General features: G+C 40.2%; 1 protein-coding gene across 3 annotated transcripts in view; it reads right to left on the bottom strand.

Annotated features, from left to right (window-relative positions):
• Positions 1-1,729: 1,729 nt before the first annotated feature.
• Positions 1,730-22,052, bottom strand: part of ppp6r2a (protein phosphatase 6, regulatory subunit 2a) — a 136,180-nt gene continuing 115,857 nt past the window's right edge. For 2 of the 3 annotated variants that reach the window (XM_060914264.1, XM_060914266.1), the window contains 4 exons: positions 20,564-20,601; positions 20,349-20,481; positions 18,344-18,454; positions 1,730-5,258 (listed from right to left, as the gene is read on the bottom strand). In XM_060914264.1, the coding sequence (XP_060770247.1) occupies positions 5,216-5,258; positions 18,344-18,454; positions 20,349-20,481; positions 20,564-20,601 (325 nt within the window). In that variant the 3' untranslated portion in view covers positions 1,730-5,215. The remainder of the gene's footprint in view (positions 5,259-18,343; positions 18,455-20,348; positions 20,482-20,563; positions 20,602-22,052) is intronic. The other variant, XM_060914265.1, reaches the window with a different exon arrangement.

The following is a 22,052-nucleotide window of genomic DNA, read 5'->3' as shown; positions in this document are numbered from 1 at the left end:
ACACAAGTCGTTCTACCAAAGAATGGTTAAAGAAGAATAAAGTTAATGTTTTGGAATGGCCATGTCAAAGTCCTGACCTTAATCCAATCGAAATGTTATGGAAGGACCTGAAGTGAGCAGTTCATGTGAGGAAACCCACCAACATCCCAGAGTCGAAGCTGTTCTGTATGGAGGAATGGGCTAAAATTCCTCCAAGCCGGTGTGCAGGACTGATCAACAGTTACCGGAAACATTTAGTTGCAGTTATTGCTGCACAAGGGGGTCACACCAGATACTGAAAGCAACGGTTCACATACTTTTGCCACTCACAGATATGTAATATTGGATCATTTTCCTCAGTAAATAAATGAGCAAGTATAATATTTTTGTCTCATTTGTTTAACTGGGTTCTCTTTATCTACTTTTAGGACTTGTATGAAAATCTGATGTTTTAGGTCATATTTATGCAGAAATATAGAAAATTCGAAAGGGTTCACAAACTTTCAAGCACCATTGTATTTTGCACAATTCATCTTTCCTTCAGTTTTAACAAGATGCCCAGTCCCTGCTGCGGAAAAACATCTCCAGAGCATGATGCTGCCACTACCATGCTTCACTGTTGGGATGGTGTTTTTCAGGGGATGGACAGTGTTAAGTTTGTGCCCCACACAGTCTTTTGAATTTTGCCCCAAAAAGCTACATTGTGTCATTTGACCAAGAAATCTGATATCACGTTTAACCTGAGTCACTCCAGACATAATTTGATGTGGGTTTTTCCTCCAGGATTGTCTTCTTTCTGGCCTCCCTCTCATACAGGCCAACTGTAGGCAGAGCTCTTAATATTGTTGTCTGGTGCACCTTCACTCCAGTCTCAGCCACTGAACTCTGTCCTTCAGAGTGACAGCTGTCCTCATTGTGGCTTCCCTTACTACCCCACTTCCTGCTCTGATGTGGAGTTTCGAAGGACCGCCTTCTGGTGAGGCAACCTTCAGCGCCTGAGTGGTATGGCACAACTTCCATTTCCTCATTATCCTGCCAACAGTGCTCACTAGTATATCCAAACACTTGGATGTTATGTGCATGTCTACAACATTATCTCTAATTAACTTAGTATGCACTTTGATCTTCATTTTCAGAGCTTTCCTTCAGCTTCACAGTCTGATCAATGGCACTTGAATTAAAGGGGTCTTTTATCAAAACACAGGTAACCTTTTTTAATGATTCGTGGGTGGAAGCTAATTCTACACCAATTGTGTCTTGTTAGGGTAATAGCTTTCTTCTGTATGAACTAGGGACTTTCACAGCACAGGGATGGAATACTTTTTAGATTTTTTATTTTAGATTCGCTGACAATGAATTTTGACTTAAAATTTACTTTAAGAGCAAAATGGTTTGCTACAAAAATTATGGCTGGAACAAACCGATGACTTGGGGGGAGGGGGGTGTTTGAATACTTTTGCAAGTCACTGTATACCCTGCATATATGTGTATCTACTTCTAAGTATATTAGCTTGTGCGAAATCTAAATTGATTCAAGCTTTTCAGCAATTCCAAAAACCCACGAGGACTAAATTCTAAACTAAATTCACTGCAGAGGACCACATCACTACCGTTCGTGAAACATTCCCCTTTACAATGTTGTTTGAAATGTGGTGGTGTGACTTCCATCATCTCACCTTTATAGTGTGATACATGTTGAATCCGCTCCTCATGAACAATATCTTGCTCCCAGTTTTCACAGCATGCATAGTAAAAGTTGTTCACATAACATTTATTCATATACTGCACATAACTTTATCAAACACATCTCAAAATATCTATAAAATATATAGTTGGCCTTGAGAATGCCACGTATAGACACAATCTATACGTCAATGTAGTATTTTTTTAAGCTGTAATTTGTGAGGAAATGCATCTCATTACATAACCATTAAGCTCTCCATTAAAATTACCATTCAGACTAATGCAGTCTTGTTGAGCTCAATGATGTAGCATTGCTCAGATACAGCTGTGAGGCGTAATCATGGAAAAACCCAAGCTTCGATGAAGGGGGAAGAAGAAGAAAAAAAAGTGATGCTGATGATTGACATCTTCCTGGATCCAATCCTGGATATTCTATGTACCTTTGATAAGCTGGCTAAGAGTTGAGGATTGGGGAAACACAACTGCAAGGCACTTTTATTTAAAATAGTGAATTCTCAGTGGTATATGGAAACATCTGCAACAGACTGCTGCCCAGTGTTATCTGGACCGGCTCTGTATGCACAGTGACCCTAACCAGGATAAAAGCACTTACTAAAGATGAATGAATGAACAGATCACAACAGATGACCGATAAAAATAAATGAAAGGAACTACTAAAATTAATCTTTTTTTTGGTGATGAATTTATGACCTGATAAATTTTGCACCATTGCATGTATATACTGTAGGTCTATAAAAGCAGTCTACACACAGAACCAGTCCAAACATAGGAGCGTAACTGAATAGGATTGGGGTTGCATAAACATCACAAATTAGAATGCGCTCAATTTCTAAAGGTTAAGCAGTATACTGGCTAAACATATTATGGCTTTGTGAAAAAAACCGAGTGAAAATGTGAGAAGCAGAAGCATAGTGGAGCAAAGCTTTTAACAGTTTGAGGAAGAAAACTAACAGCTTGCAATAACGGAGAGTGTTACACAGAACTGAGGGCGAGCAGGTTTACCACCCAGTAATGCAAAAATAATGGGGGGGAGAGGGGGGAAGACGACTATCATCTAATCTTTCAAGTTTTGTGACATGATCAACAGAAACAAGCCTATTACAAATGCACATTGAGATTCACAGATGATTAAATGAAATCTTTAACAGTAATGCATTTTTGTTCATATCACATAAATTAAGATGTACATGTGACCGTCGCTGTTGCCTTGCCTGTAATAATAAAAAAAACTCTAATTAGAAATGTACAGTGGTGCTTGAAACTTTGTGCACCCCTTAGAATTTTCTATATTTCTGCATAAATATGACCTAAAACATCATCAAATTTTCACACAAGTCCTAAAAGTAGATAAAAGAGAACCCAGTTACACAAATGAGACAAAAATATTATACTTGTTCACTTATTTTATTAAGGCAAATGATCCAATATTACATATCTGAGTAGCAAAAGGATGTGAAACTTTGCTTTCAGTATCTGGTGTGACCCCCTTTTTGCAGCAATAACTGCAACTAAACTTTTGCAGTAACTGTTGATCAGTGCTGCACACCGGCTTGGAGGAATTTTATCCCCTTCCTCTATACAGAACAGCTTCAAGTGTGGGATGCTGGTAGGTTTCCTCACATGAGCTTACACAACATTTCTATTGGATAAAAGTCAAGACTCTGACTTGGCCATTCCAAAACATTAACTTTATTCTTCTTTAACCATTCTTTGGTAGAACGACTTGTGTGTTTTGGGTCGATGTCTAGTTGCATCACCCACTTTCTCTTGACATTCAGTTCACAGCCAGATGTCCCAAAAATTTCCTTTTAAAAATTCACTGGTATCATTCAGAATTCATTGTTCCATCAATGATGGCAAGCTGTCCTGGCCCAGATGCAGCAAAACAGGCTGAAACCATGATACTACCACCACCATGTTTCACAGATGGGATAAGGTTCTTATGCTGGAATGCAGTGTTTGCAAACATGATGCTTTTCATTCAAACAAAAAGTACTATTTTGGTCTCACCCGTTCACAAAATTTTTCCAATAGCCTTCTGGCTCGTCTACATGATCTTCAGCAAACTGGAGTTGGGCAACCATGTTCTTTTAGGACAGCAGTAGTTTTCTCCGTGCAACCTTGTATGCAAGATGGTTTTGTAACCTTTTCCACCCTGCTGAGCATCAACAACTCTTTTTCTGGAGATTCTCAGAAATCTCTTTTGTTCCTGTCATGATGCACTTCCACAAATGTATTGTGAAGATCAGACGTTGATGGATCCCTGTTCTTTCAATAAAACGAGGCAAAACACTCAACACCTGATTGTTCCGGTTTATTTTAAACATATGACTTTCAGTCCAGTTCAAATTAACTGCTAATCCTAGAGGTTCACATACTTTTGCCACTCACAGATGTGTAATATTGCCTCATTTTCCTCAATAAATAAGTGACCAAGTATAACAATTTTGTCTCATTTGTTTAACTGTAGAGAAACAGGAAGACAGTGTGGAAGTTGTTCTTTTCATGCTTAGGTACAGAGAAAGACCAGTAAACAACTCTCTCTTGCTTTTTGTGACCGAGACGGTATCAATTAAAGGACTTAAGGCAAGGTTTTACATTAAAAGTGCTTTTTCATGGAACACATTTTTAGGTAAAGCAGTATGTTAGAAAATACAAATAGATACAGTTTGAAAGTTGTTGATTTGAAAGGGGGGGGGGGGGGGGGGGACAAAATTCTGTATAGTCAGAAGGCCAACAAAAGATGCTGACCAGAAACCATATGCTTTTGTATACACAACTGATAATGCTCTGCAAAAAGATTAGAACCTGAAAAAGTACACCTCACCATCAATGCTAACAGAGTGGTTTGAAACTCTAGAGCAAAAAAATTTCATTATTGCACACAACGAGAAGTGACACTATAGCCCTATTCGGAATGGGATTAAATTTACATGCGCGAGTTTTATTGTGGAGCAGGTGTGTAGGAAAATTATTACAGATGTTACAAAACTATCTGTAACAATCTATGTGATGTGTTTAAATACATATCGTAGGCTTGCAAAAGTGCATATTAACAACAATTTTAATTTAAGTGAAGACAAGGGTGAGGCATCACTACATAAACGATTCGATAATGATGCTTTCCTGCAACGCCCTTCGACACCCTGTTACTGTGGTTGGGCTGGATGTGAAAAATGAATTAAAAGATGGGAAACTAAACAAAGTAAAATAGAATGCTTAATGATCTTTTAACTGAAAAACAAAAAAACAAACAAAAAAAACCCCATAACTGCTACATTAAAAACTGCAAATTTCATACAAAGTTGAAAGAAATAAAAGCTCCTGTAAGCACTGTTCTGGTTACTGGGTGTGCGCTACACATCCCTCTTCCTTCACTGGTGCATGCTGATTGGCAGAATCCATGTTCAACAACTTGGCAGCATTTTTTTACTTTAACACCAAAAGTGGTATTGAGGTTTTTCAGAGTTAGAACAGAAGTGGCAAAAAGTGGGTTCAAATGGGTTTTTGTCTGTCTTCACTTTAAACATCTTCAGATCGGTCCATTGGGTGTGGTTTCAGAGGGTGCATCAAATCTGGAAAAAAAGTGTCAAGGGGAAAAGAAAAAAAAAAAAGTGTGAAAAGTATAGCAGATCCCGGCCTACTGATGTTCAGTCTGTCAGGTCGTCCACGTTCAGTTAGTATCACATTTTACCTGCTCTACATTCCACACTCAATGAAGAAAGCTGCATCAAATTAAGCATGAAAATACAGTAAATATTTAATGGAGGAATATGTACAGGGAAATAATCAGAATAAACAAGGTTAAGAATGAAACGAACATCTGAAGAATCTCTGACAAAGGATTAAACTGCATATTAAAATGTACACACAAGTTAATAGATTTTACCACCTTAAATTCTCAAAATATTCTTTGCTTACTTAGAAAATAATATTCTTAAATATAAGCACTTTCTATATACCAGCAGTGTTTTCACCAGAAAAAAATTAAAGCCCTAAATTCTGTCATGATAATACACAGACAATTGAACACCAACTGTGAGAAAGCAAGCACCGAAGGCGCGAAGCAAAATTGGGGGGGGTGTAAAATTTTTTGAAAATAGATGCTCTCAGGGGCGGCACGGTGGTGTAGTGGTTAGCGCTGTTGCCTCACAGCAAGAAGGTCCGGGTTCGTGCCCCGTGGCCGGCGAGGGCCTTTCTGTGTGGAGTTTGCATGTTCTCCCCGTGTCCGCGTGGGTTTCCTCCGGGTGCTCCGGTTTCCCCCACAGTCCAAAGACATGCAGGTTAGGTTAACTGGTGACTCTAAATTGACCGTAGGTGTGAATGTGACTGTGAATGGTTGTCTGTGTCTATGTGTCAGCCCTGTGATGACCTGGCGACTTGTCCAGGGTGTACCCTGCCTTTCGCCCGTAGTCAGCTGGGATAGGCTCCAGCTTGCCTGCGACCCTGTAGAAGGATAAAGCGGCTAGAGATAATGAGATGAGATGCTCTCGGGTGCATTTTCAGAGTCTCAGAGGTTTTAGAGCCATGATTATAGGATCGATTTTACCAGTGTTTCAATGATTTCTGACCTAAATAGTATTAATGTATACACATTTGAAATTTCACCTTAAAGTTCAACATGCAAGTTAAACTGTTTTGTTATAAATTCCTTAGGTATATGACAGACTGAAAATCTGTGGGGATTCCTTTGGCCACCCATTTTTTATCTTTAGGTTCACGGATTTTTTCAACATATTTTTGATGATGTCGGTCGAAATAAAAAAAAACGTGTCCTTGTCCAATTTTTTTTTTTTTGCATGGCAAAATTTCAATGTCGGATTAAGATGATAAAATAATTTAAATTCAAGAGATACACACACACATCGAAGGCTGATACGTTCGTGCTACTTGATTCGATAGGACTCTCTGCGGCACCATCCTCTTCTAATTCCACAGTCAGATACTTGCAGCCAAAATCGTGAACTAACGTTATGGCAGGCATATTCGCATCGCGCTCGTTACATCACCACCTTCTTTCTGAGAACCAAAGATCGTTTTGATCTTTTCATTGTTTACTTTCAACGCTTGAGAGACGAAATCGCCCACGTTTTGGTTAGTGAGACAGTGAAAAGACTTTTCTTTACCACACTTTATGCTTGCGTACAGTTGAGGCGATAGCTCGGAATCCATGCTGTCAGCGTCAGCCATGGTCAGCACGAGGTTGACACTGTCGTAAAGCGGTCGTAAATACCATAAAAACATTCAAGTGAATACTCAATGTCGTAAATAGTTTCGTTTTCGGACTCGGCTGAAGTAGATATATACAACACACATTGTCGTTTGTATTTGCGATTCTAATACTTTTTACTTAAAGAAATATGACCTAGTACCAGGGATACAGTGCTGTTACAAGAAAAATATGTGACTATTTTTTCTTTTTTTTACATTTCTTTTTGTACGTTTCGGCGGTTAAAATAAAAATACGCACAGACTATTTTTCTAGCAGTAGTATTTAACTGCCGTCGGCGGATCCGTGATCCAAAAAAATCTAAAATAAATCGCCTTAATTATCTATGATCAAGTCATGTTGTAACAAAAATGTGCATGAAAATATAAACAGCAGTTTGCTCCATCTTATGCAACCCAATGAAGAGAATCGATCATCATGACCTCCTGTTGATCACAAAGGGATCTGAACCTAAGACCTGCCACCTTAAAATAAGTTGCTGTATTACTGTAACTGTAATGATTTAGAATGTTTCTGATGCAATTACCGTAATATATGTAGAACTAAGATACGCTGAAAAGAAAAGGAAGGCAACTGCATATTATAAAGTTTAAATTTTGGCGCTTTATTAAATGGACTAGATTAAGATTAAAACATATAAAGGAAAAGAAAATGCAATTCATATATTTATGTTTGCAGAAAGATTATGTATTTATAAACACATTCATGAAGAGAATTTGTTAATAAGTGTCAAATGTAGCATAATTTTGAATAATAATGATAAGTGTATTTGGCAGTGTGACGTCACTGTGAGCCTTTAACGAAAGAATAATCCGGAGCCTTCTTTTGTTAAATGGATCCCAGTGACCTCACACTGCCAAAAATGCTTATGATGATTATTTGAAATGATGCTGTATTTGACACATTTGGACAACTTCACTTCGTGAGAGTGTTTATAAGTACATAATCTTTCTGCAAACCCAAACTAATGAATTAAGTTTTCTCCTCCTTTAAAGCAGATTAATTCTCCTCGGCTTTTGCTCGGTCCAATGTTGGCCGACCCTCTCATAGTCCATCTCGCTGTCATCCATGCTGATGTGGATCAAATTGTCCAGCGAGTGCTTTTTGAGCCAGTGGCTGGGATCAAAATTGACAACGTTTTCGTTGTCGTGACCGTTGTCTGGTTTTGTGTGCCATCACTCACGTGGGTTTGTTGACGTTTAGTCAACCAATCTTTGATTGAAGCCATAATGATAACAGATGAGGTCAAACTTTTGTGATGAAAGTCAGTCGGCTTTGCCCGTCTGGTGCGGGACGACATCGGCAGCCGATGAGATCGCTTATAATGAATCGGAAAATTCTGGGATGTCTGACGTTTTCTTTCGATATTTTTATTGGACGGTTTGAACACGTGATCTTGAGACAGCCAACAGATTACAGTTTGTTTACATCACACCACGCGGACATATTACTTTGACAGAATCAACACAAACATTGGGAAAAAAAAGGCCGCTTGTTTGACACAAATATCAATTGATATGTAAATGGATCTGTTATTTGCTCTCCTATGTATCTAGTTACTTGTGGGTAGGAAATTTAACGTATCGGTATAAATCTAAGTGTATCGGATTTTAACTAAAGCGACTAAGCGTATCAGCAGGCAGAGCAAGCGTATCAGGCCTGATACGCTAAAACGCTTTGGGGAAAACCATGACCAGGTAAATATACAGTTCCCTCTGAAAGTACTGGAACAGCAAAGTCAATTTTATTGGGTTGTTTTTTCTATACAATGAAAAGATTTGGGTTTCAGATCAAAAGATCAAGGATGGATCAGAATTTCAGATTTCATTTCCTGATATTTACATCTAGAGGTGTTAAATAACTTCGAACATGGCCCCTTTTGTTTGAACCCACTTATTTAAGTGATCAAAAATACTGAGACTGATGGGTGTTTCTTGTTGCCCAGGTGTGTCCTGTTAGACTGACTGTTTAACAATTAACAGCTCTGAATGTCTACTCTTGGTTTGAGTCCTGGGTTTCCCTGGTGAAGACTGCATTTGTTGTTAAAAACGATAAACCAACATGCAGACCCGAGAGCTGTCTATGGGAAAAAAGCAAGCCATTTTAAAGGAACAGTCCACCGTACTTCCATAATGAAATATGCTCTTATCTGAATTGAGACGAGCTGATCCGTACCTCTCCGAGCTTTGCGCGACCTCCCAGTCAGTCAGACGCGCTGTCACTCCTGTTAGCAATGTAGCTAGGCTCAGTATGGCCAATGGTATTTTTTGGGGCTGTAGTTAGATGCGACCAAACTCTTCCGCGTTTTTCCTGTTTACATAGGTTTATATGACCAGTGATATGAAACAAGTTCAGTTACACAAATTGAAACGTAGCGATTTTCTATGCTATGGAAAGTCCGCACTATAATGACAGGCGTACTAACACCTTCTGCGCGCTTCGGCAGCGCATTGATATCTGAGCTCCGTATTCACTAATCTTTATTGATGATGGAACTCATGATGGTAGCAGCAGAATGAATTCAGAAGTCTCCAGAAACATTCTGTCTGACAATTTACAGAGAAATGCATCCAATCTAATTGGGAGGAACTCCATCATGCAGCAAGTCAATGACCCAAAACGCACTACCAACACAAAGGGGGGGGTGTGTGTGAGACAGCGGAAGGTTTTAGACTGGCCAAGTCAATCACTATACCTGAACCCAACAGAGCAGCATTTTACCTCCTGAAGAGGAGGAGACTGAAGGGAGAAACCCCCCAAAACAAACAACAACTGAAAGAAGCTGCACTACAAGCCTGGAAAATCATCACAAAAGAAAAATGCATTTTGGTGATGTCAGTGGGTCACCAACTTGATGCAGTTATTGCAAGCAAGGGATATGCAACCAAATATTAAGTAGGGTTTATTTACTTTAGGCCTATCTGTCCCAATACTTTTGCTCGCCGAAAAAGCGGGTGGTCTGCCACCAAAGGTACCATGTTCTAAGTTGCGTAACGCATCTAGATGTAAATATCAGGAAATTAAAGCGGAAATCCTGATCCATCTCAAATCCAAATGCCTTCAGTGAATTGCAAAAACAAAAGAACTGTCCTTGCCAGTCCAATACTTTGAGTTAAACATACATACACACATTACAATATCTAATACAATATTTAGAACAATTCTTGGCCCTTCCATATCAGTTCAGATATGTTAACTTCTCTGGATTTTGTTACCAGACTTTATGTTCAGTTGTCTTGCTAACTTTTAAAGGTTATATTATGGAAATGGAAAACATGGAGAGTCTTTATATTCCACTGGTGTCTTTATACCTACACAGCCACTTTAATAAGAACACCTGTACCCCTGCCCATTCATGCAATTATCTAAAAACCAGCCAATCATGTGGCAGCAGCACAATACATATATAGATTAGCTCGAGTTAATGTTCAGATCAAACATTAAAATGGGGGGAAAATGTGATCTCAGTGAATTTGCCCATGGTGTCGCTGTTTGTGCCAAATGGGCTTGACTGAGTATTTCAGAAGCTGCTGATCTGCTGGGATTTTCACACACAACAGTCTCTAGAGTTTAGACAGAATGATGCGGGTGGGGTGAGTAGCAGTTATATGGGTAGAAATGCCTTGTTGTTGAGAGAGATCAGAAGGGAATGGCCAGACTGGTTTGAACTGACAAGACGGCTACGGTAACTCAACATGTCAAACCCTGAGGATGATGAGCTACAACAGTAGACCACCACATCAAGTTGCACTCCCGTCAGTTAAGAACAGGAATCTGTGGCTACATTGGACAAGGATTCACAAATCACAACAATCAGCCGATTCAAGCAGAGTTTATTTTTCTCAAGGATAATAAGATTCTTGATTCTTTTTATTTATAGTTTCTCTCGGACGTTCATATATGGTAGCAGGTCCACACAACACACAGTTTGCTTTAGTCATTAGTAGTACTCTATAGTTTATAATGGATCCAATTAAAAAAAAAAAAAACACCTCCTAAATATGTGACTCATTTATCAAAAACAGACACATGCCTATACCCATCCATCCATGGAAAAATTAAGAGACTGCTTCAATTTTTTTCTTAAAGCAGCATCTGTATGTATGGCAACCATTTCATTCCAGTATCTGTGGATGAAATCAAGTGACCTACCCCACCCCCCCAAAAAAAAGAAAAAAAAAAAAGGGTAAATGGCTGCTGGGGTGAAGTGCACAGCAAGGACTGTTCAAAACAGGCTCCTCCAGGTGGAATTGCAGTCATGCAAAGCTCGAAAAAAAAAAGCCCTTCCTCACTGAGAAGCAAAGAAGAGCCTGGATGAGGTTTGCTAAAGACCATAAGGACTGGAATAAGATCTGATCAGTCCAATTTTCAGCTTTTCCCATCACCTGGTTGTCTAATAGTTAGCCGGTGACCTGGAGAGGCCTACAAGCCACACGGTCACGCACCCATTATGAAATTTGGTGGAGGATTGGTGATGATCTGAGGGTGCTTCAGCAAGGCTGGGCAGATTTTTGTTTGTGAAGGACACATGAATCAAGCCATGAACAAGGTTATCCTGGAAGAAGACCTGCTTCCTTCTGCTCTGACAAATGTTCCCTAACTCTGAGGATTAGGTTTTCCAGTAGGATAATGCTCCATGCCACACAGCCAGGCCAGGTCAGCCAGGTGTGGATAGAGGACCATAAGATCAAGACCCTGTCATGGCCAGCCCAATCTCCAGACCTGAACCCCACTGAAAACCTCTGGAATATGATCAAGAGGAAAATGGTCACAAGCCATCCAAAAAAAAAAACCCTGAGCTATAAAGTCACCCAAGAGCAACGTGAAAGACTGGTGAAGAGCATGCCAAGATGCATAAAAGCTGTGATTAAATGTCAGGGTTTTCCCACCAAATATTGATTTCTGAACTCATCCGAAGGTCAAACATTAGTAATTGTTTTGTTTAAAATTGAATATGATCTTGATTTCGATGCATTATTCAAGGTCTTATAACGCTTCATCTTTTTGTTATTCTGACCAGTTGTCATTTTCTGCAATTAAATGCTCCAAGTGACAATATTTTTATGTGGAATTTGGGGGAATGGCAGTAGTTTATGGAATAAAACAAAAATGTTCATGTTCCTCAAACACATAACAGGGTTCCTACACATTTTCCATTTCAAATTTCCAAACTTCACGGTACATTTTTAAGACCCTATTTGATGCCACAGTACAAATACCTGGATGTTTATTATTTAAATAAAGGATTTTAAAATCCAACTGTTAATATATATGTCACAGTGTGAGTATGTATGTAAGCTGGTATGTTGCCAAATAATTGCCAGAAGCAAGCAAGTAATGGCTGATAATATATTCTTTCATAGGACCCAAAGTTTCTAGTGGCACCCCTGTGGCAAAGTACTGTAGCTCATACAAACCACTTCAAACCAAACCCAGACAAGTTCAATGCACATTTTACTCAAGCTGCAATGCTAAAACAATGCAGTGTTATTCTGTTTTTGCCATGTAAATATGAAAAACTAAACAGATACCTTCTACTTGTAACAGTAACAGGAGGGATGATGTACAACTCCTCAACAGAAAAGGGAACAGAAGTACACCGACTTTGCTTCATTGAATATTAGATGGAGTAAAACCGTTTAAATGTTTACTGGTTGTGCGTGAAAATCTCAGTAGATCAGCACTTTCTGAAATACTCAGACCAGCCCATCTGGCATCAACATCCATGCCATGTTCAAAGTCACTTAAAGTGCCATTCCACCATTGGATGTATTCTTTGGCATAAAATACAATATATTTTGACAACATATATAAATGGTATCACTAGATAGAGAAATCTTTTAGCTTCAAAATGATATATCAAACATAATTTGACAACGACAAGTATATTAATTTTGCGACCAAAGTCACCTACCCTTTTAATTTCCGCGTGTGATGTCATCGGCAGGTTCCCCTTCTTGTGTACCACGTGACGTGGCACATATCAGCAATGGCGGATAGAACGCGATAAAAATAATACCAATAAATCTAGCTAATACCAATAAATCTAGCTAACTGAAAGATTAACTCAATTTTTCGCAATTTTTTTGGCCCCCATATACGAGGAGAAATGACTCTCTCACTTTGGGGGTTTCCTGGTCTAAAAATAGACCGACACGTGGTACACAAGAAGGGGAACCTGCTGATGACATCACGTTTCACTACCGCGCGGAAATTAAAAGGGTAGGTGACTTTGGTCGCAAAATTAATATACTTGTCGTTGTCAAAAAATTATGTTTGATATATCATTTTGAAGCTAAAAGATCTCTGTCTAGTCATGTTGTCATAAAATGTATTGTATTTTCTGCCAAAGAATACATCCAATGGTGGAATGGCACTTTAAAATCACCTTTCTTCTCCATTCTGATGCTTGCTTTGAACTTCAGCAGGTTGTCCGGACCATGTCTAAATGCATCGAGTTGCTGCCATGTGATTGGCCGATTAGATATTTGCGTTAAAGAGCAGTTGAACAGGTGTACCTAATAAAGTGGCTGGTGAGTGAGATTTTATATACATACAGTTTAAAAAATTATATATATATATGTGTGTGTACACACACGCCACTTTATCAGGTACACCCATATACCTGCTGTTTTATGCGGTTATCTAATCAGCCAATCCCTTGACAGCAGCACAATGCAGATACAAATCAAGAGCTTCAGTTAATGTTCACTTCAAACATCAGAATGGGGAAAAACTGCAATCTCTGTGACTTTCACTGTGGCATGGGTGTTGGTGCCAGATGGATTGGTTTGAGTATTTCAGAAACTGTTGATCTCCTGGGGTTTTCACACACAACGGTCTTTAGAGTTTACCCAGAATGGTGCGGCGGGGGGGGGGGGGGGGGGGGCGACATTGAGTGAGCAATAGTTCTGTGGGTGGAAATGCTTTCTTAATAAGAGAGGTCAGAAGTAAATGGTCAGATTGTTTGAACTGCCATGAAAGATACAGCAACTCTTTACAACCGTGGTGAGCAGAAAAGCATCTCCGCATGCAACAGCAGACGACCACATTGGGTTCCAGTCCTGCCGGCCAAGAACAGGAATCTTAGAATCAAGAACAAGTTCCTGTTAAAGTGGCCAGTGTGTGTGTAATAATGATTTTTGTTCAAAGTACTACAACTTTATTTTTAAACTGCATTATGTTATTTTGCGATTATTAATGAATGTTAGGCAGTGTTGTTTTTGGCAGCCATTTTTGATTTAGTTTTAGTCTTAGTCTTCTGGACGAAATGCTTATTAGTTTTAGTCACATTTTAGTCAATTCTATCCTTGATAGTTTTGGTCTAGTTTTAGTCGACGAAAACTAAAAAGGTTTTAGTCATTCATTTTAGTCGAAAAAATAATTACTTTAAAACATTAAATTAGGCCAATACAGAGACAGGAAATTGTAATCGAGGTTGACAGGTTGTGCATAACATGCTCTTGACATAAACACTGTCTAGCGTGCATGCTGTCTACACAGACATCCCAACCTGCAGAAACTCATTTCAGGGAGGTGCCGTGACGCATGACTTTTTTCCCCATCAGCGGGGGGGGGGGGGGGGGGGTCACGACACCTCCCTGAAATGAGTTTATGTCTGTAAACCAATCAGGATGCTCGTTGTCTAGCATGCGCTACATGAACAGGCGCACACAGTCTCTCTTGCTCTCCCTCGCGCACTCCGTCATATGCGCAATGCAGACATTAATGTTTCGCGTGCACGTTCTTGCTCGCTTGCTCTAGATTCCGGGAGATATTCTCCAATTTGCAGGCATCAGGGAGCCACCATCAATATGCGGGAGACTCCCAGAACTTCCGGGAGACTTGGGATGTCTGTCTACATCAGGGGTCATCAAACTACGGCCCGCGGGCCGACTCCAGCCCACCACCCCCCTTTGACCGGCCCCCCAGCCCCCCACCACTTGAACCAGCCCTATGAGGCAATCCCCAAAAGTGGTCATGGCCTATTTTTTTAAATTGCTTTTAGGCAAATAATAACATGTCTGCATCTTGTATTTTGTTGATTTTATCAATTAAAATTGATATTTAGTTATAAAATGAACTATTCATATTTTCCGAATTTTCATCATATGCTCGCGATCAAGCAGTGACAGGCAGCGCACGCGCAGAGAACTGTCAGTGTTCAGGACATCAAAATGGCTAGCGGTCAGCGAAAAGTTGACAGAGAGTGCAGAGTTTTTAAAGAACAGTGGACCACCGATTATTTTTTCGTTCAGTGTAAGGACCGTGCAGTTTGTCTTGTATGTAAAGAAAGCGTGTCGGTTTTCAAAGAATATAATCTGCGTCGTCACTACGAAACCCGCCACAAAGAGTATGCTAGTTTGCGAGGGCAAACAAGAGAAGACAGGATTCGGAGGATGAAATGCGGACTGGCTGCACAACAGAACGTATTCCTTCGCCAAACCCAGATCAACCAGGCTGCTGTCCGAGCTAGCTATAAGGTAGCTCACCTACTAGCTACCCATGGAAAGCCGTTTACTGATGGGGACTTTGTTAAAGTACGCATGCTTGCTGTGGCCGAGGAGGTGTGTCCCGACAAGAAGGATGCGCTCAATGCGGTGAGTCTCTTCGCACCTACTATGACCAGGCGAACCGAAGATTTGGGGGACAACGTGTATGACCAGCTGAATGAGAAAGCTTCAGAATTCGAGTTTTTTGCTTTGGCCATGGATGAGAACAATGACGTGCAGGACACAGCACAACTGCTGTGATCTATTGATCTGTTGCTCATATTATTATAATTTCACTGTTTTTTAAAATGCATTTATTTTATAGGCCTATTTATTTGACCTTTATTAAGTGCTGCACACAATTATTATTAATATTATTAATAATATCAACAGGCCTACCTACAATTTATAATTTTCCACTCACCTTTGCCAGTGTCAATCACCTCAACTAGGCAGATGTTTCTTACCTGGACAGCTTTGATGTTATTTTTATTAGAAAATAAATAAATGGAATATTTGTGGTATTTCAAATTAAAACAAAGTGTGAAGACTCGATTACTACTTTTGCAAACCACTAGTAAAGATAAACAAATATGTGCCAGGAATCGAGTGTTGATATAGTAGTGTGGGTATAGTAGTGGGGATATTAGTAGTGGGGATATAGTAGTGGGGATGGCTGTGCCAGGCTAGTAATCTCTACTACACAATGAGGCCTGCTGGTGGTCATATTTGTCTGGGTCATACAATTCTGTGTTATATAGCTGACCCGACCCCGGCCCCCCATCACAGTCAGGAACGACAATGTGGCCCCCAGAGAAAAAAGTTTGGTGACCCCTGGTCTACATAAACGCTGTCTAGTGTACATACTCCATTGTTCACAGACTCGTGTTTCTGCCTCCGTTTAACATGTCGCAATGCGCTGATAGAGCACAAACATGTCATGATGGACACACAGCTAGAAGATGACCACGCTGTTTGTTAATGTAAATATGATGGCTAAACGTGCTGCTAACGTTAGAGTAGCCAGGTGTGCTGCTGCTCATTTAGACATATTGAGGCACAGCAACAGGTCTGAAAAGCTACATTTCCTCCCATATGTTTCACAGTAACTCAAATATGGATCAATATATGACAAAGCATTCAGTTGCTGTCCCACCAGTAATCCCTGCAGGACAAGTTTTACTCATGACATGTTAATTGAATTTAAGTTAGCTTAACCAAGCCAACTTTAGCGTGAAGCTAGCGGTCCCACTCATTTTCGCCAGGTCACGGTGTTTTGGAAAACTTCATAGGAAATTCATCACAGACCGATTGTTGAGTGACATTAACCAAAGCTAGCAAACGTATGCATGATCTGTTAACAGGATTTCTTGTAACGTTAACTTACCGCTGCAGAAATAGCAGCATGGTGAGCCTTTAGATGCCTCTTGAGGTCGGTCGTATTCTTGCCACGTAGTTTATAGCCACAGCGTGTACCTCTGTCTCCCACTACAAGGCATTCCGTTTTATTTTCTGCTGGATTATGTGTAAAGTATGTCCATTCTGTGATGACTTGGCGACTTGTCCAGGGTGTACCCCGCCTTTCGCCCGTAGTCAGCTGGGATAGGCGACCCTGTAGATCAGGATAAAGCGGCTAGAGATAAATCACCACGTCTTTTCCGCCCACCAAGCCCTTGTGCCACCATGGTCCATGAACTGTGCACTGTGACCGGACATGCCCGGTGGTGGGCGTGACCAAACAAGGACTGGATGCAGGTGCATTGCTGATATTTTCAGCATTTGGCAGACAGGTTGCACGCACCGTTGGAGGAAATGCCATGCATTTTGATGGTCCTATAGCCAACCCACTAACATTTTCGTCTTGTCTCGTCAACAAAAACAACAGATACGTCTCGTCATATTTTCGTGATCAAAGAGTTATATTTAGCTCGTCACTGTCTCGTTTTAGTCATGAAAAAAAAGGTGTGCTAACGAAATCATTTCGTCATCGTCAACGAAAACAACACTGATGTTAGGAAAAATCTATGTTGTTTCTTAAAAATAAATAAATATAATAATAATAATAATAATAATATTTCTTAAATCGGGGTGGCACGGTGGTGTAGTGGTTAGCGCTGTCGCCTTACAGCAAGAAGGTCTGGGTTCGAGCCCCGTGGCCGGCGAGGGCCTTTCTGTGCGGAGTTTGCATGTTCTCCCCGTGTCCGCGTGGGTTTCCTCCGGGTGCTCCGGTTTCCCCCACAGTCCAAAGACATGCAGGTTAGGTTAACTGGTGACTCTAAATTGAGCGTAGGTGTGAATGTGAGTGTGAATGGTTGTCTGTGTCTATGTGTCAGCCCTGTGATGACCTGGCGACTTGTCCAGGGTGTACCCCGCCTTTCGCCCGTAGTCAGATGGGATAGGCTCCAGCTTGCCTGCGACCCTGTAGAACAGGATAAAGCGGCTAGAGATGAGATGAGATTTCTTAAATCCTCAAATATCAAAATCCGTATTGCTCTTAAAAATCTCACATTGGTTGGGCTCTACTGCTCCCTGGTTTTTCGCACCATTCTGTGTAAATTCTCAAAACCGTTGTGTGAAAATCCCAGTAGATCAGCAGCTTCTAACACCAACCCAACCCATCTGTGACCAACAGTGACTCCATGGTTAAAAACATAGATCACATTTTTCTTCATCCTGATGTTTGTTGATCACATCAGCTGAAGCTCTTGACCTGTATCTGCATGATATTTATACACTCTGCTGTTGCCAAATGATTGGCTGATCAGATGACTTCATGAATGAGCAGGTGTTAATAAAGTGGACAGTGAGTGTAAGTCATTAGTTCACAAGATTTTTCTCCAGTTAACTTAAAATACTGGATAAAATGAATGTAATTACTTGCAGACTGCAAAGCCACTCAACCTGCACACATGGTAAAGGATGTACAGATGACTCCTACCTCTTGTCTGTCACAGTGGTGTTTTCTGAATTGGGCGCGGGTGTCTGGGACTCTGAAGGAACTGCTGCATCTGTAATCGTGAGCTTCTCCAATGCCTCATCGGGTACATCACTAAAAAGCCAGAATGGAACAATTAGCATCTTTTAGATCTTGCAAGATAAAATTTGCAGTTCTGTCCATAAACTCCTTATTAGAGAGTTAATTTACTCAATGAATTTATACTCCATTAATAACTAAGGCCAAATTTCCTTTAATCATCCATCAACATGGGAAAGATCAGAGAACACGCAAACCAAATGAGAGAGAAGTGTGTTGACCTTCATAAGTCAGGGAATGGTTGTTTAAAAAAAAAAATAGCTCTTGCCTGAAAATGTCCATTTCTACTGTTAGGGCAATAATAAAAATAACGAGACACCGACTGGAACTGTTACAAGCTTGCCTGGATGAGGACCCAAGTTTATTTTGCCCCCACATACAGTGAGGATGATGGCAAGAGAGACAATCAATCAAATCAATCCATCCAATCAATCAAATCCATCAATCAATCAAATCCATCCATCCATCCATCCATCCATCCCATCCCCAAGGATCACTGTTGGTGGATTACAAGAAAAAGTATAATCTTGGGGTTTCCAAGTTTCCAAAACCATGATCAGACTCCACCTCCATGCCAACAGATTATTTGGAAGGTATGGCAGAAAAAAGCTTTTAACCACAAAAGTAAGCACCTTGAGTTTGCGAAATGCTACTTCAACTTTGACTGGAACCGTTATTATACAATCTGATGGAACAAAAATGGAGCTTTTTGGCAATAAACACTCAAGATGGGTTTGTTGTAAACACCAGGATGTCTATAATGAAAAGAGTCCGATCCCAACTGTAAAATATGGTGGACGTTCTGTGATGTTTTGCGGCTGTTTTTTCCTCCAAAGGCCCTGGAGCCCTTGTTAGGATACATGGCATCATGGACGCTATGAAATACCAGGGCATTTTAAATCAAAATCTGGCTGCTTCTGCCAGGAAACTGGGTCGTCATTGGATCTTCCAGCAGGACAATGATCTGAAGCATATATCCAAATCAACACAAACAGTTAGCTGGCTACAGAATCAGGCTTCTGCTGTGGCCATCTCAGTCCAAATCTCAAGATTTGTTTTCTCTGAATAAATTTTTCAATTAAAAGGTCATTTCTTCCAGTATCAAATGACGCTACTTGACCAAAAGTTGGATTTTTTTTCTAGCCCTTTTTACTGATCTTTATAAGAGGTGCCAACCAAGAGGGCACTACATACCTACCTATGCTACTATGAATGAGTAGGTGTATCCAAACTTTTGACTAGTACCGTAGATATAAAAAGGACACATTTTCATAAACTAAGCGTGAAATGTAATAAATTTTTCAGTTCAGTATTAGATTTAATATACTGCTATTCACACTGCTTTAACAACTAACATTTTTGTACACTGACGCTAACATAGGTTTCATTTTACCATCAATATTAAACTTGGTTTTTGCAGCTGGGACTGGATAGTGAAATGTTAATGCTAACCTTGTGCTCCATTTGAGTCAGTCTGAATTATAATTTGATTATTTAACTCATCAGTGTTGGAAACAATACAATTAACGCTTGTGAAAATAAAGACATGGTGTACACAGATCGAGGGCGTGACAGGACGAGCACGCCAAGTTACGTGAGAGCGCTGCAAGTGCGCCCAAGCATATAGGTTCATTTAAAAAGTAAGTCTGGGGGCTTTTCTGTAGCTTAATGATTCTAAAAATATGTATTTAAAGTATAATTTGAAATATTTAACAAAAATACCACCTATAGAGATTTAATTTTTTTTTAAAAGCAACCCGACATTGACCTCCTGTAATTATGCCATAGACCACAAGTGGTCCGTGGAAACACAGACAGACATCGATGGACAGATCATGCAAGCACCATTTAAAATCAACTATCTAGTCTTTATTCCAACTAGTTTGTGATGTCTCACCCTAACCTGTACCTCTGAGCTGCTGCTGTTTTTTGGTTGCCTGCTGCTTTGGATGCATCCTCGGTCTTGTCATTTCCCACATGCTCTTCTCGGTCAGATCCTCCAGAAGAGCTGCAGTCTGACACTAGCACAGGGGCCTTCTGGCCTGCAAACGTTTTCATAATCCATTTTTAGTTTTTATTTATTGGCAAACTTCATCCTTGAAGACACAAATACTGAACACTCACCTTTCTTTTCTGACTGATTCTCCGAGTTACTGGAGCTGCTGGGACAAATACTTAATCAGCTACATCAAATGCTCAAAGACACTGTATATAGTTTGTTCCCCCCCCCAACAACAAGGTTAAACAAACAAACAAACAAATTCTTTGGCAACCCACCTGAAAAGAAACTAAAAAAAAAAAAAAAAAAATTGTGTACTGCACGTGTTAAAATCCATTATAAAAATAACTTGTGCAGACTTACTGTACCTTTTGAGAATTTATAAACAGATGTATTTAATATAATAATGTATGATTGGCATCACAGTGAATTATACAATTCACCTCATTCAACTTAAACCCAAGGGAAACTGTATAGCCAAATTTGTAAAACTACTTTTTGTACAGCACAAACTCAATCTGTGCTTGTTTATGAAATTATTTGTATTTAAAAAAAGTACAATAAAAGAAAAAAAAACCCAGCACAATAACGTGGTTATATTTATTTTTTCTTTATATGGGAAATCAATGCCCATGAACAGCTACCTTCACAACTTATAACCTGAATTACACTATTATTTAAAGGCCAATTTATGCTGACAACGCAGTCCTCGCAGATGGCGTCTGCATAGCCCCCCCCCTTCGCAGACGCTCTGCGCGCACCTCCCAAAAATTGTGACCACCGCAGAAGCCTCGCAGACAGCGTCGCAGACAAGAGGGGCTCTGATTGGTCCACTCTACATCCGCTGTACACGCACTTCCGCTTCCCTACTTTCCCGGTTTGGTTTGTTTTCACGACCGCCATTTTTAAAAACACGAGTAAAGATGGAGCAGCACGAAGAGCGGTTGATCGAGGAAGTGAGGAAGTACGTACATCTATTAGGGATGTGACTTTTGATCAAAAACACTATTCGAAATTCGCTAAAAGATATTCGAAATTCGATTCGAAAATCGACAGAATCCCGCCCGCCCCACCCAAACGCGCGCACACATGACAGACAGGGTGAAAGTGGTAACGGTTTAATGAGTCATCAAAAAACAAACTTACATTCACCTCACATAGCCTACAGTATCAAACAATAATATAGGCTTCCAATTTTATTGTACATTTCTATGCAGCCACGACTATTTTCGTCTGTTGGAAGGAACCGCGGGTGAAACTGCCCGTTTAGGAAACGATAATGAAAGCATTCGAACAGTCAGAGCAGAATAAACTTAAGACATATTTTTGTTCAAAAAAATTAACATGTCGACGTGGTCGGGATGGAGACGGGTACGCAGCCTATTGACAATTAGACCGGCTGCGGAGAACACACGCTCCGATGGCACGGACGTTGCAGGCACACACAGGTAGGCGCTGGCCAACTTTGCCAGGCGAGGGTATTTCTGTTGATTGTCTTTCCACCATGTCATCGGGTCAGTGTGGAGCGGTGGGCATGTATCCTGGCAGTACTGAGTCAATTCAGTCACGCATGTTGCCCTCTCTGTGCTGTAATCCTCGCCAAATATGACGGCA

This window comes from Neoarius graeffei, chromosome 2 (genome assembly GCF_027579695.1).
Source record: "Neoarius graeffei isolate fNeoGra1 chromosome 2, fNeoGra1.pri, whole genome shotgun sequence".
NCBI lineage: Eukaryota > Metazoa > Chordata > Actinopteri > Siluriformes > Ariidae > Neoarius > Neoarius graeffei.
Note: the sequence above shows the minus strand (reverse complement) of the source record. Positions and strands in the feature narration are given on the sequence as shown.